Raw genomic sequence first — 16,057 nt, 5'->3', positions numbered from 1 at the left:
CGGCCCCTTCAAGGTGGCTGGCTCAGGAGACCACTTACTTTCCCATACTGTCAGGTGTTCACTGAAGCTGTTCAAGAGAATGTGTCCCTTGCAGTGGCTCCATAGAAGCTTTGAGAATAATGTGTAATGTCACTCTTGAAAGGCTGAGCTCTCGAGAAGTAGGGGGCCAGGCTTTGTCAGTCTTGCCTAAAACGGTTCCCTAACTGAACCGGATTCAGCAAACAAATCTAACACAGGTGAATCTCACAGCTTTGTTTTAACTTCCAAGCAGCCCTGTAATCAAGGCAGGGCCCTTGTGAGGGCAGTTTTCGGTCTGGAGCAGGAACTGTGCATAGAAGTTCTGGGGAAATGTCTTGAGCGGCAGAAATTCGACTCAGTAAACTAGTCCTCTGCCTGGAGAAACCAAACTGGTCCACACCTGTCATCCTTCCACGTCTCCAAAGTTCATACCCACTACACAGCTGTTCCCCAAATCACTTGAAGAAGCTTCATAGGACTTTGACATTTAAGTACACAGTGTCCTAAGAACTCTGACAGCTCTTGTATAGAACCTTGGGTAAGACTGTCTACCTAAACTGCAGTAAGAGATAACAAGACGGGACAAGGGAGACCAGTAAAGGCCCACCGACGTAGGAGGCCCAGCACCCTGTGCATCGAGGGGCATCACCCCTGGGCACCCCATGTTCTCACCTGAGCCCTGTTACAAGTGATTGCCTGTCCTGGGCCTCTGGCTTGTGTGTAGTCTAGTCCACCTGTGGAAAATTCTTGACCACCAGGGCCTACCATGCTTTCTGAGAAGCAGCCCTTGTCATCTGCACTCAGGACGTTTGTCTCCCGAGGTTATAAATGATTGGTTTCTGGCTGCCTTATTTCTAGTCACATGTCTGTTGTCCCTTTGTGCTTCCAGGGTATCGTGAGAGCGATTCGAGATTACCAGGGCCCCCTGAAGGAGCATGAAGTCACGATCTTTGTCCGAAGAGGTGGCCCCAACTATCAGGAAGGCCTACGGGTGATGGGAGAAGTCGGTAAGATGGGGGCATTTTTTTGTCTCTCGCACCCTGAGTGTCGGTGCCTCCTCGGGATTCGGGCAGTCTTCCAGTGCCTCCGCGTCCCCCACCTTCTGAAAGTGCAGCTTGCTTCTGTGCTGTGACTTCCTCTGACACGGAGCACCTGACCTAAACCTGAATTCACAGTGGGCAGGAAAACATCTTCATTCAGCTACCCGTTTAGCAAATACTTGTGGAATGGCTTCTCTGCCCCGGGTCCTGTGCTAAGCACTGGAGTCACAGCCACACACATGACAGATGATGGACAGCAGGCCCTGTGCCGTTGAGAACGGTGACTTCAGCGTCAGGCACCACCTGGGCCACGAAGGAAGATGAGCAGGGGGAGGGTAGCATCCGTGGGAGGGGATGGGGGCAGTTTTAAACAAGGTAGCTTGAGAATGCTTGACTGAAAAGGTGGCATATGAGCAAAGACCTGGAGGGGTGGTGGGAGCAGTCAGCGTGACTGTCTGCAGAGGAAAGGGCGAGTCCCAGGGCCCTGAAGTGGTGCCAGTAGGGAAGGCTGTGGCAGTGAGGGGACTGTCTCCCTCCCCGCTCCTTTCAGTCCAGGCCACTGCTGTGTCCTGGACAGCTGCCGCAGCCTCCAAGGTGCTCTCCCCACTTCTACCCAGCTACCCTGTGATCTGGTCTCCACCCGGTGAGCTAAATAACCCTTTCGAACCTAAGTCAAATTGTGTCACTTCTCTGCTCAAATTCTTCCAGCAGCTGCCAGAGTCACAGCCAAGTGACCTGAACTAACCCGCACATCTGCTCCTTGGCCTCTCTGCCTCCATCTCCTGACGCTCTGTCCTGGTGGCCTAGATGTCGGGGCTGGAGGGAGGGGTCCGGTAACTGGTAGAATGGGAGGGAGGTGCCCCTCTCTGAGCCGAGGGATCAGAGGGTGCGGTGTCTGTTTGGTTTCCTTCCTTCTGCATTTTGTGTGTCTCCTTCAGGCTCCTGAGACCTCAAACTCAAAGGTCTCAAAAAGCTGGGGGACCACATCTTGTCAGTCCAGACTAACATTGGGTCTCCTTAAGTTCACTTGATTGAACCTGAAATTCGTGAACTTTATGACCAGCAGCTTTGGTCTGAGCAAAGCACAGCCGCGTTGCCGAGAGCAGTTGTGTGCAGGGCGGGGGTTCAGGCGACATGCAGGGAGAGGCGGATAGAGGGTGCTCCTGCTTGGTGAGCGGTGCCCTCTGACTGGAGAGACAACCTTTTCATCTTCCCATTTTCCCAAATCTGGTATCCATGGCAAACACTAAACCCGCCTAGATGCCTTGAAGTGGTGTCAAGTCATAGTTTTCACCTAGCACTGAGCACCCGCTGTGGGCCTGGCCCTCGGGAGAGCACAGTAGATGTTACTCAGTCACACCTGGGACATTAAACTCACAGGACATTAAACAAGTGAACAGGGACCGGAACAAGATGCTGTCCAGTGAGGAGCCACACAAAGCAGGCATTGTTGGGAATGACTGTTGAGGTCAGGGAACACCTTCCCTGGGAGGTGGCACTTGAGCTGAGCCGAGTGACGAGAGACCAGCTGGATGGCAGCTCTGTGCAGAGGAAGGAGCAGGGTCAGAGCCCTGGGGAGACGAGCCCAGGTGTTGAGAAACAGAGGTCAGACCTGGGAGGCTGGAGTGTGGGCGCTGCTGGAGATGAGTGTTGAGGGGAGAGGATGAGGGCGGAGGGCGGAGAGCCAGTTTCCAGGCCGAGAACAGGAGGAGTGCAGACTAACGATGCCTGTGGTCACTTGAGAGTATCCAGAAAGCTGTTTCTTGCTCTTAGTGGCCACTGGTCTTTACAAAGATCTGTTTGGTGGTGAAAACAGGACCGCTGCCTTCTGCTGGGTAGTTGGCCTTGCACAGAAAGCCCCAGCCATCTGAACAGGGCTCTAAAGGGGCCTTGGGCACTTGTTAGGAGACTTGAATGATGGAAGCTTTTCCTTCTCTCACAGGGAAGACCACTGGGATCCCCATCCATGTCTTTGGCACGGAGACTCACATGACGGCCATTGTAGGCATGGCCCTGGGCCACCGGCCCATCCCCAATCAGCCGCCCACGGCCGCCCACACAGCCAACTTCCTCCTCAACGCCAGTGGGAGCACATCGGTAGGTACTGGCCTTCCTCTACCGTAAAGCCTGCAGGGTCATCTTTGTTGCCCCTCCATCCCATCCAGGGCACAGTACTCTCTGTCCTCAGCCTTCTGGGGACATTGGGGAGATACAGGGCTGTAGTACGTGGTTGCTTTCTATATCTCTGCCAGTTTTCTTCTGCCCTCATCAAGTAGTATAATGGAGAGACCAGGGTTTTTTTTAATCAGACCTGAGTTCAAATCCTGCTTAGAGAGACCGTGGCCAGCATCGTACCTTCTCACAGCCTCAGTTTGCTCTTCTATAGCATGGGGACAATGCTAATTTCTATCTCAGAGTTGTTAGAATAGTATTTTAATGTTTTTTTAAGATAGGGGGAGGTAATTAGGTTTATTTACTTATTTATTTTTAGAGGAGATACTGGGGGTTGAACCTAGGACCTTGTACATGTTAAGCATGTGGTTTGCTACTTGAGCAATACCCTCTCCTCTAGAATAGAGCTTTTAGAAGCAGCTTATAAAGAACAGAGCTGTGCATAGTTCTTGTTACCTGAGTTCTTTGGGGCTCTAAGGACCAATGGCTTTTTTTCCCAGCTGCTCCCTGTGACTGTTACTCTCTCTCCTCATCCCCCTAGACTCCAGCCCCTAGCAGGACAGCATCTTTTTCTGAGTCCAGGGCTGATGAGGTGGCCCCTGCAAAGAAGGCCAAGCCCGCCATGCCACAAGGTAACGCCCAGTGGCTTCAGGACCCTCTTGTCCCCCTTCCCTTCCTCGACCCCACTGGGCTGGCAGAGGCAGATGGAAAGCGGTTTGGGCTTTGCTATGAGCGTGGGTGTGGTATGTGGGATGGGAATGGGGCGTGAGGACATGGTGAATGGAGCCTTCCCCGGGGGGCGCTCCTGGTGCCCAGGACCTTGCCGTGCCTGGGTCACCCCACTCCCCACTGTTTTCTCCTCCACCCCCTTACTTATGTGAGGTATGTGAGCTGGGCAGCAGGACTGCAGAAGAGACAGAGCCACAGAAATAACCAGGTGGTGGGAGGGCTCAGGACAGCAAAGCAGTCCATTATTCTGGGGCTCTTACCCTTCCTGTGAGCCCACCACAAGGACACACGCTGTCTATCAGCCCATCTGTGCCTGGCCTGCTTCGTCTCTCCCTCCTCTGATTCATTGAGGACGTGATCCCTGCCAGCCGGCCCTTGTAAGCAGCCCTAGATAAGCCACGTTAGTTACCACTGGGCTGATGTGGCCTATCCAGCCTCTTCCTGGGACTGTGTGTGCTTAAGGCATTTTATGAAATAGTGACACTGGCTCCAGGCACTCAGAATTGGAAACCACTGCCCGGCAGGCCCTGCAGTCCCCAAACCGGCAGCTTTGTCCGCAGCACAGAATGACAGGTCCACCCCCTCAGCCTAATCATCTCATTGTGCTTCATGGGGACAGAACAGGATTAAGAGGGTGGCACTGGGCCAGCTGTCCCTCCAGAGGGCCTGGGGCTTTGGTGTTGAGCACACCCTCCAAACCTTAGTGCTTTCGCTCCTCTCTCTGCCCCCTGTGGGCCTTCGCCCCTTCTTGCCTCCACTCTGCTGATCGGAGCTCTCTCTTCTGTTGACTTCCTCCTGTCTATTGTGAATAGACAGAGACAGTGAGGGCGGTAGCCCTGCCAGGCTGGTCCATGGGACCCACCCTGTTCCCACCCTCTCCCTTTAAAGCCTCCAGCCATCAGCAGGTCACTCAGTTGCCTTGGTCATTTTCTTTGACAGATTCAGTCCCAGGTCCAAGATCCCTGCAAGGTAGGATGCCCTCCGCCCCACCCAGCTCTGCGTGTGGCTTGTTAGCAGGTTACAGTCTTACCGTCTGCTTTGTTTCCTTGTCCCCGGTGGGTTGCAGTGTTGTCTGGTATATTTTCTGTCCCTGCCTCCATGTGGCCTGCCCCCGAGTCCTAGTCTTTGCTCTCCCTCCCTTCCCACGGCTGTCTCTGGCTCCACACACAGGAGGGAGTGGGGAGTGCAGGAGGGGCAAGAGCCAGGCCCCTGGCCTTGGAGAGTGGAGTGGTGCTGAGGAGGGGGGTCATCCTGGGAAAGAGGGAGCCATGGAAACTGAAGGGAGAGTGGCAGAGCCACCGGGCCAGGAGGGGAGCCACTGACCATCCTGATTCTCATCTACGTCCGGTGACGTCTTCGTTGTCTGCTAACCTCAGCCTCATCCCTGCCAACTTCATCTCAGAGAGCCCAGTTTGAGGGACAACTTTAGATTTCTCTGGGGTTTGGGTGGAAGACAGGATGGAGAAGGAGAGAGAGAGAGACCTGGGTTGTGCAGTAAATTTGGAGGAGGGACTGGGCTTTGTTGTGTGAGGTCACTGTTTAGCAGGGCTGATTTCTGTGCCTGCTCACACGGGCATGCAGAACCCACATTCATCTACTGAGTTGAATAGGTTCATTGAGGTGAATCAGTTCAAAGCATCAGGGCTTCCATTTAACTTTCTGATGTTTTCACCCGTGAAAGCCCCCCCGCCCCCAGAAGGGGATGACCTTTGATCCCTTTGCTAAGAGGAGGAAAGGAGTAACTAGGCAAGGTCAAATAGCCCTCTGACCATCTGCCCTTCATCCCAGCGTTTTCTGCCTCTGGAAACGTCTGTTGTTACGCAAAAAGACCAGCCCTGCAGAAAGGACAGGGAGCAGATTCTCTCTGAGAGCTCTTCCACCCCAGGTGGGGCGGGGTGGGCGTTAGTCATACTGTCAGTCCTGAGCTCTGCTGAGACGTGGGAGAGGAGGATGGCAGTAAGTCAGGAAGGGAGGACAGACTGGGCCAGGGCGAACCCTCCCCTCAGCGGAGGAGCCTGGGGGTGGGACTGATCCCAGAGCAGATGTTCTCTCTGGGGTCTCCGTGCTGCTGGTGGGCTGAGGCTTGCCACCTTCAGCTTTGCCTTCTCTGTGCTCTGAGCACTCCAGTTCTGCCCGGTCCATGTTGGAAGTGTGGGTGGGTTCGTAGAAATTCCAGGCCTTGTCCTGATTTCGGTGCCTCTAGGGTAGATAGATGGGTGTACCTGCACACGCACACACGCTGACCCTCAGGGGTGTCCCCCCCAACTAGAACAGGGAGTAGCGGGCCCTGCTGGCTTGTATCCCTCCTCAATTGCACAGTTGAACTGCATCTCAGTTAGTATGTAATCCTGGCTCTGATGCTATGTGACCTACAGTCTTCATCATTTAGCACCTCCGGGCTTCAGTTTCCTGGGGCTGGGAAGTGAGGGAACTGGATTAGGTGGCCTCTCTTGTTCTCTGACCTCATATCTCACTGGAACCCAGGTGGGTCCAGGGGACAGTAAATCCCGAGTATTTGCACCATCAGGAGCCTTCAGTCGTGAGAAGCTTGAGGCTGTGATGGAAGAGGCCAGCCTGTGTAGGGATGAGGATCCTGTGTGCCTTGGGAAACTGATCTCTTAAGTTCATTTAATCAGACTTTGAACTCGATTAGCCTGCACTAGAACAGTACATTAATACCATATGCCCCTGAGTTCTCTGCACTGTTTTTCTTGGGGGAGCTGAAACCCTTCCCTGAGGGCTGCTTTGCTTCTCAAAGGGAGGGGAGAGAGCAGGAGGGCCTGGTGACCTGTCTGCAGGGGGTGAAGGCTGGGAATATACTTCTACCAGCTTATTGCTCTCCTTGCCCCTTTCCTACCCTCTGGAGAGCCCAGCCAAGAGCACTGCCCTGAGCAGGAAAGAACCCCTGGAAGGAGCCTGGGAGAACTTCGGGCAGAACCTCAGTTAGAGATAAGGCAAACCTCTTCATTGGACCTGCGCTGCCCTAGAATCCTAAGGACTGACCCGAGCTGGCTTATATCCAGCTTCACAGGCGGTAAGGATTGTCGGGCAGCTGTTTAAAGTCTTGTGGTCACCCAGATTGGGAGAGCTTAACCTTTTTTTCTGGTGACTTCAAAAATAATTGCTCAGACTCTTATTTGCATATAAGCAGAAGGCTGATTTCGCACCTTTCCTGTGAAGTTGAGCAGGTCCTGTAGAAGTTCTGTCTGGAAGGGGAGTCCTTTCTCTGTTCACTGCCAAGCTATTTGCCAGCCAAGCAGATCCTCTGAGCTCTTTTTGCTCTCTCTGCCACCTCTTGCCAGAAGAAATTGAGTCGCCTCTTCCCCCGGTTCTCAGAATTCCAACCTCTTGACATTGCTTCGCCATTTTGATGCGTCACCTTCCTTGGACTTGGGGCGCGGAGGGGTCTGGCAGGTAGCCCTCGGTGGGTGTTTTCTGGATGCACTCGCTGTCTCTCTGCCCACCAGGAAAGAGCGCCACCCTCTTCAGCCGCCACACCAAGGCCATTGTGTGGGGCATGCAGACTCGGGCCGTGCAGGGCATGCTGGACTTTGACTATGTCTGTTCCCGGGACGAGCCCTCGGTGGCCGCCATGGTCTACCCTTTCACGTGAGTCACGCCAGGGCTGGGGGGCTGGACATGGCCGCCGAGCGGGGTGTCCTCATCTGATCCCCTCCCGCAATAACGCAGAGCTGGGGGAGCTGCTGGATGATCCCCTTTGCCAGGGAAGCATCTGCTTATCCTGGACAGGGGCACTTGATATTTCTGGGGGATCTTTTTCCCGGATGCAAAACTCTTTGAAGGCAGAGATGCTACCTCTCCACCTTCTGGGTGAAGCACCTCCCCCAGGCCTCCTGCTCCAGAGCCCTGGCAGGTGAAGAGTGTCCTGACCCCTCCTCTGCCTTTCTCACAGTGGGGACCACAAGCAGAAGTTTTACTGGGGTCACAAGGAGATCCTGATTCCCGTCTTCAAGAACATGGCTGACGCCATGAAGAAACACCCAGAGGTAGATGTGCTGATCAACTTTGCCTCCCTGCGCTCCGCCTACGACAGCACCATGGAGACCATGAACTACGCACAGGTAGATAGATGACTGGGCCCTGGGGGTGGCCAAGGCAGGGAAGGTCCGTCACTGCCACCTGGGACAAAGGCCTTGGCATTCAGAACTGGCCAGTGATTTGGATGAAAGTGGTTGGAGACTTGCTCTTCAGAAGACAGAGTAGTAACTGAGGGTAGGGCTACTTACCTGGACTGACAGAGTGAGTCCAGGGTCATGCGCCCCAACCAGATTCTCTCTGCTGAGACTGGCTTTAAAAACAGAATCAAGGGCAGAGGGGTTGGTAATAGCTCAGTGGTAGAGCTCATGCTTAGCATGCATGAGGTCCTGGGTTCAATACCTCCATTAAAAAAAAAAAAAGTAAAAAAAAAAAAAGATTTAAAAACAGAACCCAAAGCCCTTTCTTATTATAAAATTGTTACATATTATAAAAAATTAAATAGCAATAAATTAAAAATAAAGGCCTCATCTCATTTCTCATGAACATGGTTGCTGATGTTTGAATATGTTCTTATCCGCACCTTTTTCTGTATTTGAGCAAATGGAATAACACCGTATCTATTTTATAACCCATTTCCTTCAGTGACTCTTTCCACGTCAGTATTTACTGGCAACATCACTTTTGCTTTTTCCAGTCTTGTGATGAGCGTCTTGGATTAACATTTGCATATATCCTTAGTTATTTCCCCAGCATAAACGTCTAGAAGTCAAACTGCTGCATCAGAATGTGCAGATTTGAAAGACTTCGATTGATCCTGCCCAGGAACCCTCCCAGAAAAGTTGTGTGGACCTTAACTCCCATCAGTACTTTGAGAAGGACTGTTTCCCTGTACCCTTACCAACACTGAATGTTTGGATTTAAAAAACATATATATTTGACAAAATGATAGACATTCTGTTTAATTTGCATATCTTTGACGAGCTCCTTAAATGAGCTTTAGAAAACATTTATTGGCCATCTGTATTCTCTGACTTGGCCTCCCCTCCTTTTTTTCTGTTGAAGTGTTTGTCTTTTTGTCATTGATTTGTAAGAACCCTTATAGAGTAAGATGCTGGTTTTTCTTTTCAAAATTGTTGTCTGATCCCAGACTGGCTTACTGCAATTTATGCCTGGAGAACATAAACTTGTTTTGATATTCCAGACGAAGCAAAAAAGAAAGCATACCTGCTAAAAATGGGGGGCCTTTTCAGTCTAGAGCAGAGGCTGGCCACACTATGGTGCAAGGGCCAAACCTAGCTCCCTGCCTGTTGTTGTAAATAAAGTTGTATTGGAACACAGCCATGCTCATTCATTCACATATTGTCCATGACTGCTCCTCCTGCAAAGGCAAAATGTGGTGGTTGACAGAGACCACGTGACCAACAAAACCCAAAATACTATCTGGAAAAAGTTTGCCGGCCTCTGGTCTAGAGCCAGAGACGGTTCTTCGATCTTCCCCAACCCCCCACCCCTCAGGCTTTCCCCCTCAGCCCACTCTCTGGTCCGAGTGTGGAAGCAGCTTGTTTCTGGCAAGGCTGTGTCCTGCTGGGGTGTAGCGTCTCGGGGCTCAGCAGAGAAAGCCTTAGCTGCTTTGCCATCGGTACCTGGACAGGTGGGAACAGGTGGGGCTGAGTCTTGTGAGACTGGGGGTGGGAGAGCATATAGCAGCTTTGGCTGTAGCAGGTTTTCAGAAACATTTGCTCCTGCTTGGTTACTGACACACTGGTGTTAACCAATGTAGAGCGGTTTCAGGTGCCTCCCTCGGGGAGGTGGTTGGAATGATCAGGACAGGAACAGAGGCCTGTGGGAAGAAGGCAGTGTTATTGTTACTTTGTTCCTAGAGCCTGGGAGGGGGAATGGGAGGTGGGTTCTGCAATAGTTGCTGCTTTGTCCTCCCATCTGAGGGGAGAAGTTAACACGAGGGGACTGTTCTCTTCCTCTAGATCCGGACCATCGCCATCATAGCCGAAGGCATCCCTGAGGCCCTCACAAGGAAGCTGATCAAGAAGGCGGAGCAGAAGGGTGTGACCATCATTGGACCTGCCACCGTGAGCATCCCTTCCGTGAAGCCTTCTCATATAAACTTCTGGGCCCCCATGAAGCTCACTGCTCACTCCTCTGTCTCCCATCTAGGTTGAAAAGATTGGGAGAGAACCTATTGAAAGTCAGGCTGTCCACTTCCAGTAATTTTTTTTAAAGGGCTCTCTCTCCCTAGGCCATCTTACCTTTGATAGTTTCGAAGGGCTGAGAATATTTTTTTGCTGTAAGCGTCTGTCCACCCTCATACAACCATAGCATAGTCTGATTATTCCTTCCACTGTCAGTCAAAGAAAAATCTACCTAGCGGCCTTATTTTTTGACCCAGTGGTTTTCACATAAGAAGGAATTGCCCTGTGAATATTTTTTTGTTGTTACGGGTATTTGTTGCATTCAAAATTTGGCTGAAGCTAAGATTTTTGTACATTTTGTTTGTTTCTTTAGGGGAAGTAATTAGATTTGCTTTTTTTTTTTTTTCTTAGTGGAGGTACTGGAGATTGAACCTAGGACCTCTTGCATGCTAAGCATGTGCTCTACCACTGAGCTATAACCTCCCCCCAGAAGCTAAGATTTTTCCGCTAAGCAAGAGAGCTTTCATCTCAGAGGTAGAGGTAGAGGTAGAGGGCGATCTCGGGCAGAGGTTCACACTTGCATTAGACACCTTTACTGGGTGCTCTTGCCCTGTTGGAGCAAAGGAGGTGATTTGAACCTGAGTGTCCACATCCGAGTCTGCAGTAAGCCATGTTTTATAAATAAGGCTCTTTTCCTCCTGTGTAATGTCTCTTGAGGGGACTCTCTTCTTCCTCAGCAGGAAACCTGATGTGCAGATGCTGGCCAGGGTGGGCTGGGCAGGTAACCCCGGGCTCTGTGACTCCCCTGAGCTCTGTGGTCAGTCATCCCCCCTCCTCCCTGACCACAGTTCATGCCCCTGCAGGTTGGTGGCATCAAGCCCGGGTGCTTTAAGATCGGGAATACTGGTGGGATGCTGGACAACATCCTGGCCTCCAAGCTGTACCGCCCCGGCAGCGTGGCCTACGTCTCGCGTTCGGGTGGCATGTCCAATGAGCTCAACAACATCATCTCCCGGACCACAGATGGCGTCTATGAGGGCGTGGCCATCGGCGGGGACAGGTGATCACCAGGGGCAGGGTGCTGGGTCCTCTGTCTCTGCTCACCACCTGCCGCTGAGTTCCGGGCACACAGGGGTGTTGCTGAGGTCCATAAAACGGGGCATCTCTTCTCTGTCTCAAGACTGATCCTAGCATAAGATCAGAAAATACACAAGAAAAAAACACAGAAAGGTGTTTTGAAAAGGTGTTTGGGCTTTTGGGGTGCTTTTCTGTTTGTCGTCTGAGTTGTGGCCAGAGGGAGGCAGCAGAGTGCAGGGCCCATTCTGAAATTGAACCAAAGGGGTTCAAATCCCAGTTTCCCTGTTGGGGGCAGGAGGGGGCAATCTGGGCAGGTTACCAGTCTTCCCTAGACCCCCATCATCCTCAAGGAACAAATGGGTAAATTACCAGCACCATCTCATGGAGGGGTTGGAGGAGTGAATGAGGCTAACACAGGGTCTGGTGCTAAGTCCTCAGTGTCACTGCAGTTAATGAGAGTGAAAGGAAAAACTGTTTATTATCTTACTCACACTTCTGGCCACCAAATGTGTGGGCCATTGTCCCGCACTGAGCAGTTCTCCGATTGTCTGCAGACACCAACGGGGGGGGGGGGGGTTCTACAGTTCAATTCTGATACTGTCTTCCCGGAGACAGCATCATCGCGTCAGACCCCACAGGCTCAGGGCTTAGTCCCACAGAACCACCCCCGCTTCAGATGCCAATCGCAGGTCTGGGATCTTGGTACTTTTTTTTTTTTAATTGAAGTTTAGTTGATTTACAGTGTTGTGTTAGTTTCTGGTGTACAGCATAGTGATTTTATATAGATAGATATTCTTTTCTATTATAGGTTATTACAAGACATTGAATGTAGTTCCCTGTGCCTCTGATACTTCTGACCACTGGCTGTAAATCCCATGATCTCCTCCTCGGGTTCAGTAATCTGCTAGAAAGGCTCACAGAACTCAGGAGAAGTTTGTTCACTACCTTACCAGGTTATATAAAAAGGTGCAACTCAGGAACAACCAGATAGAAGAGATGCATAGGGCGAGGCATGGTGGATGCCGGGAGCTTCCCTGCCTTCTCTGGTGCCCACCATGAGCGGCCTCATTAGAACAGAAGATATTCCTACCACCCCCATGACTCAGGAATTACAGAGGTTTTAAGAGCCCTGTGTCAGGAACTGGTGTCAAAGACTGAAAATTAGAACAAGAGATGCTCCTAGCACCCTTGACCCTTAGGAAATTACAAGGGTTTTCGGGGCTCTGTGTCAGAAAGTAGGGGACACACACACACACACACACACACACCCCTACACACCTTATCATTTCACAAATAGTGACCTCATTATTTTTCATAGTGGGAACAATAATCAGTAGGTCATCAGTTGAGTACTATCTTAGAGCCAATGCCTGGTCCTTCTTAACTTAGAATAATAAACATTAGCCGTTACTGTTTATTGTTACCACTGCTGTTAACTCCGACTACTGTTTGGCTCAGAAACGAAAAAACACTGGGAGAGGGAGTCCCCTGGTCATTCTTCCTGGCTCTCCTGGATCATTTCAAGTGGGACACCTGAGTGAGAAAGGACTCTTTCTGTGGTCTTCAGGGAGTCAGCCTAGTCCCTGGGTGCTCCCTGATGAAAAGCTCCGGATCAGATGAGTCCGGGCAGTGCTGCTGGGTATACTGTCCTCTTGGGATTTAGACACTCTTGAGCGTATCAAAAGCACAGGAAGCTCTCTGAGGATCTTGTAGGTCTATAGCCTCCTTGGCCTTGAGCAGTCCTTTTGCAAACTCATGTGACAGGAGAACATTGTTTTAAAAGGTATCAGCCTACACATAGACATTCCAGCAACAGCCCGCCATCCTGGGACACAGCTTGGCACATTGTGTTAATTGTCTGTTGCTGGGTAAAGAACAAAATCACCCCAAGACAAAATGGCTTCAAACAATGATAAACAAATATCCTTGTGCTTTCTGTGGATTAGGATTTAGGGCTCAGTTGGGCAATTCTGGCAGGTGGGGTTGGGCAGGGGTGTCTGTTGAGGTTGCTTCGATGTGGGCGGGGCTGCAGTCAGCTGCGGGCTGACTGAGGCTGGAGGAGGCTCACCCACATGGCTGGCAGGCGGTTCTCTGTAGGCTTCTGCACAAGGCAACTGGCTTCCCCCAGAGTAAGCGATTCAGGGGAGAGTACGGGCCAGAAGCTATGTTTTTTATAATCTTGCCTTGGAAGTCAAGATCGTAGAATCACTCGCACCCCATTTTGTTCATTAGAAGCTCATCATTAAATTCAACCCAAATTTAGAAGCAGAGGCATGAGTTTCCACCTCATTAAAAGAACTTGGGCACATATTTAAAATCACCCTACACATGCTCTCCAGGTATCTTTTACTGCTGCGTGAACCCTCTGGGCTTATTCATTCCTCTTCCTTCCCTTCCCTGTGCTCCACTTACTACCTCCTCCTCCCTCATTATTCCTAAGGCCTCTCTGGTTCCTCTCTAGGCATCCACACCCACAGAAAACCCCACAGTGCTCTAAGTACAGGTGTGTTCCCCACACCTGTGCACACACCTCCCCCCACTGAGTCCGCGGATCCCAGCGTCCTCCCTGCTCTCACCAGGTACCCCGGCTCCACGTTTATGGATCACGTGTTACGTTACCAGGACACTCCAGGAGTCAAAATGATTGTGGTCCTCGGAGAGGTGAGTAGTTTTGGTTTTTTTTTTTTAATTTTTTTTTCTGATTATAAAAGTAAGGATGATTTCAGTTTTTTAAAGATTCATGGATTTTGGTTACATATAACTGAAAGTGACAGTCCCTGGTAATCCCACTCACTGGACTCCGGGGCTTAGATATTGTCACTGTTAACACCACCGTGTTCCTAAGAGGAGTTCATGCCTCTCGGTGGCACAAGACATTTTAGTGACAGTAGAGAAGAAGCTTTCACTGGCTGGTCCTAGTCTCCCCCTGCTGGGCAGTGGAAAGTTAGAGTCACAGTGCATCCATTGCTTGTGCCTCTGATCGGGTCTGGTCCTAAGTTGTTTAATACTCTTTGATCAGGAAGGGGGAGTCCCAGGGACTCTCTGAGAATACCTACTGCCCCTTTATAATTCTTCCTTGCTTCCAGCCTCAGTCATCCATGCTGTTATTGGCCAAAGCCCACATCCCCTTATTTTCTAGCCAAGTTGTAACTCGGGACACTCGATGGCTCTGGTCGCCACCTAATCTGAGACAGATTTTCCTGCCACATTGCTGATTTTAGAGCAATTCAGGGTGAGTTCCACTGATTTGTGGGCTTTTTCTTGTCCCCTGTTCCTTGGCAGATAGGGGGCACTGAGGAATATAAGATCTGCCGAGGAGTCAAGGAGGGCCGCATCACCAAGCCCGTGGTCTGCTGGTGCATCGGGACCTGTGCCACCATGTTCTCCTCCGAGGTATAGCAGGGGCAGAGCCCTCCTGGGTGGGGAGGCCGCGAGAGGGCGTTTGCAGTGAACTGTGCGGTCATCTTCTCAGGCAGCTGGGTCCTTCCATAAACGTTTATTACTTGCTTGGTTACTACAAGGTCCAGTTGGGACCTTGCTGTCTAGGCGCTTAAATCCAGTTGGAAGAGACAAACTCATCCCCAGATTAAGGCCAGAACAAGGCTCCGAGTCCCTCCTAGAGTAGGGAGCAGCTTAGTGCCTGGAGGAGCTGCGATGGCTTCATGGAAAGGATGAACTCCTTAAGGGATGAGGAGTTTGCCGAGCAAGAGGGAGGCGGAGGAGAGAGAGGACACACCTCAGGCTCAGCCGAAGAGGGGTGTGGTGAGAAGTTCTGTGTAGGAAGAGGCTGTGGGAGAAAACCTCTGGATGTGTTAACAGGATGTAATGCCTGAGAAGGTCCCTGGGGGCATAGTAAGTGCAGCATATAATGGATGTTAGGAACACTATTTGAGCTCTCTCTCCTGCTGGCTGTGAGCCAGACCTCAGCCCCTGTCCTCCAGCTTAGAGCATCCTCTGTCTTTAAGGTGGCCCCCCCAGCTGATCAGGCTCTGACTGTCAGCCCTTGTCCCCGGGCTACGTACATATGAAAGGAACTTGGCCCTCAAGGCTTCCTGCAACAATGGTAATTCCTACGCTCAATTGAAGAACCCTCCTTGAAGAACCCTCCGTTCTTCCTCCCAGTCAGCCTGTCACTGTTCTTTCCCCCTGGGGTTGCTTGCCTTTCCCCCTTTGGATTCCTACCGTCCTCAAAGTGGCAATATTTGCCCAGTCATAAAAGGCACCTCTCCTTTGAGCCAGCACTTCCATTTCTCCAGACTTACGCTGGGGGCGCACATGTAAAAATATTCTTAAGTATGTGTATGAGGATTCTGGCTGTGATGTTGAAATGGCAAACAATGGAAACACCCCATTGCTGGTCTGAAGGGGACCGTGTCCTCGTGTCACATAATGGAACACCAGGCAGGTGGGAGAAGAACAAGGTGGATCTTGAGATGTTGGTATAGAGAGTTTGTGTTGCGTTAAATCTAAGAAGCGATAGGGTACAGTGCGTGCGTATCATGAAATTCATTTTGTGTAATTATGAACTCTGTGTATTTCTTTTCCAAGTAACTAAAAGGGGAAGGGGCGGGTCTCAGCATCCTGCCTGTCCTTCAGGGATACAGTGCACTTTCACAGGCTTTCGAGCCAGCTCTTGATGTATCTGTGTGACCAGGGCAGGTCATTGAGCCTCTCCCTCTCCATTCCTCAGTTTCCCGAGCTGTAAAATGGGGATGATTCAGGGTTGTTATGTGGCTACCCTAAGAAAGTAATTGCAGGGAGGAGGGTATAGCTCAGTGGTAGAGCGCATGCTTAACATGCACACGGTCCTGGGTTCAATCTCCAGTACCTCTATTTAAAAAACAAAGAATGAAAGTAATTGTAAAGGTCTGGCAC

General features: G+C 51.1%; 1 protein-coding gene across 5 annotated transcripts in view; it reads left to right on the top strand.

Moving 5' to 3' along the window:
* Positions 1 to 16,057, top strand: part of ACLY (ATP citrate lyase) — a 39,777-nt gene that overhangs the window by 13,213 nt on the left and 10,507 nt on the right. For 2 of the 5 annotated variants that reach the window (XM_014558070.2, XM_014558071.2), the window contains 11 exons: positions 908 to 1,025; positions 3,001 to 3,155; positions 3,772 to 3,862; positions 4,899 to 4,928; positions 6,826 to 6,993; positions 7,427 to 7,568; positions 7,873 to 8,041; positions 9,941 to 10,045; positions 10,969 to 11,165; positions 13,762 to 13,843; positions 14,465 to 14,575. In XM_014558070.2, the coding sequence (XP_014413556.1) occupies positions 908 to 1,025; positions 3,001 to 3,155; positions 3,772 to 3,862; positions 4,899 to 4,928; positions 6,826 to 6,993; positions 7,427 to 7,568; positions 7,873 to 8,041; positions 9,941 to 10,045; positions 10,969 to 11,165; positions 13,762 to 13,843; positions 14,465 to 14,575 (1,368 nt within the window). The remainder of the gene's footprint in view (positions 1 to 907; positions 1,026 to 3,000; positions 3,156 to 3,771; positions 3,863 to 4,898; positions 4,929 to 6,825; positions 6,994 to 7,426; positions 7,569 to 7,872; positions 8,042 to 9,940; positions 10,046 to 10,968; positions 11,166 to 13,761; positions 13,844 to 14,464; positions 14,576 to 16,057) is intronic. The other 3 variants (XM_032457192.1, XM_006183319.3, XM_014558073.2) reach the window with 3 other exon arrangements.

This window comes from Camelus ferus, chromosome 16, assembly GCF_009834535.1.
Source record: "Camelus ferus isolate YT-003-E chromosome 16, BCGSAC_Cfer_1.0, whole genome shotgun sequence".
Lineage (NCBI taxonomy): Eukaryota > Metazoa > Chordata > Mammalia > Artiodactyla > Camelidae > Camelus > Camelus ferus.
The sequence above is the reverse complement of the archived record's forward strand: the minus strand, read 5'-3'. Positions and strand labels throughout refer to the sequence as shown.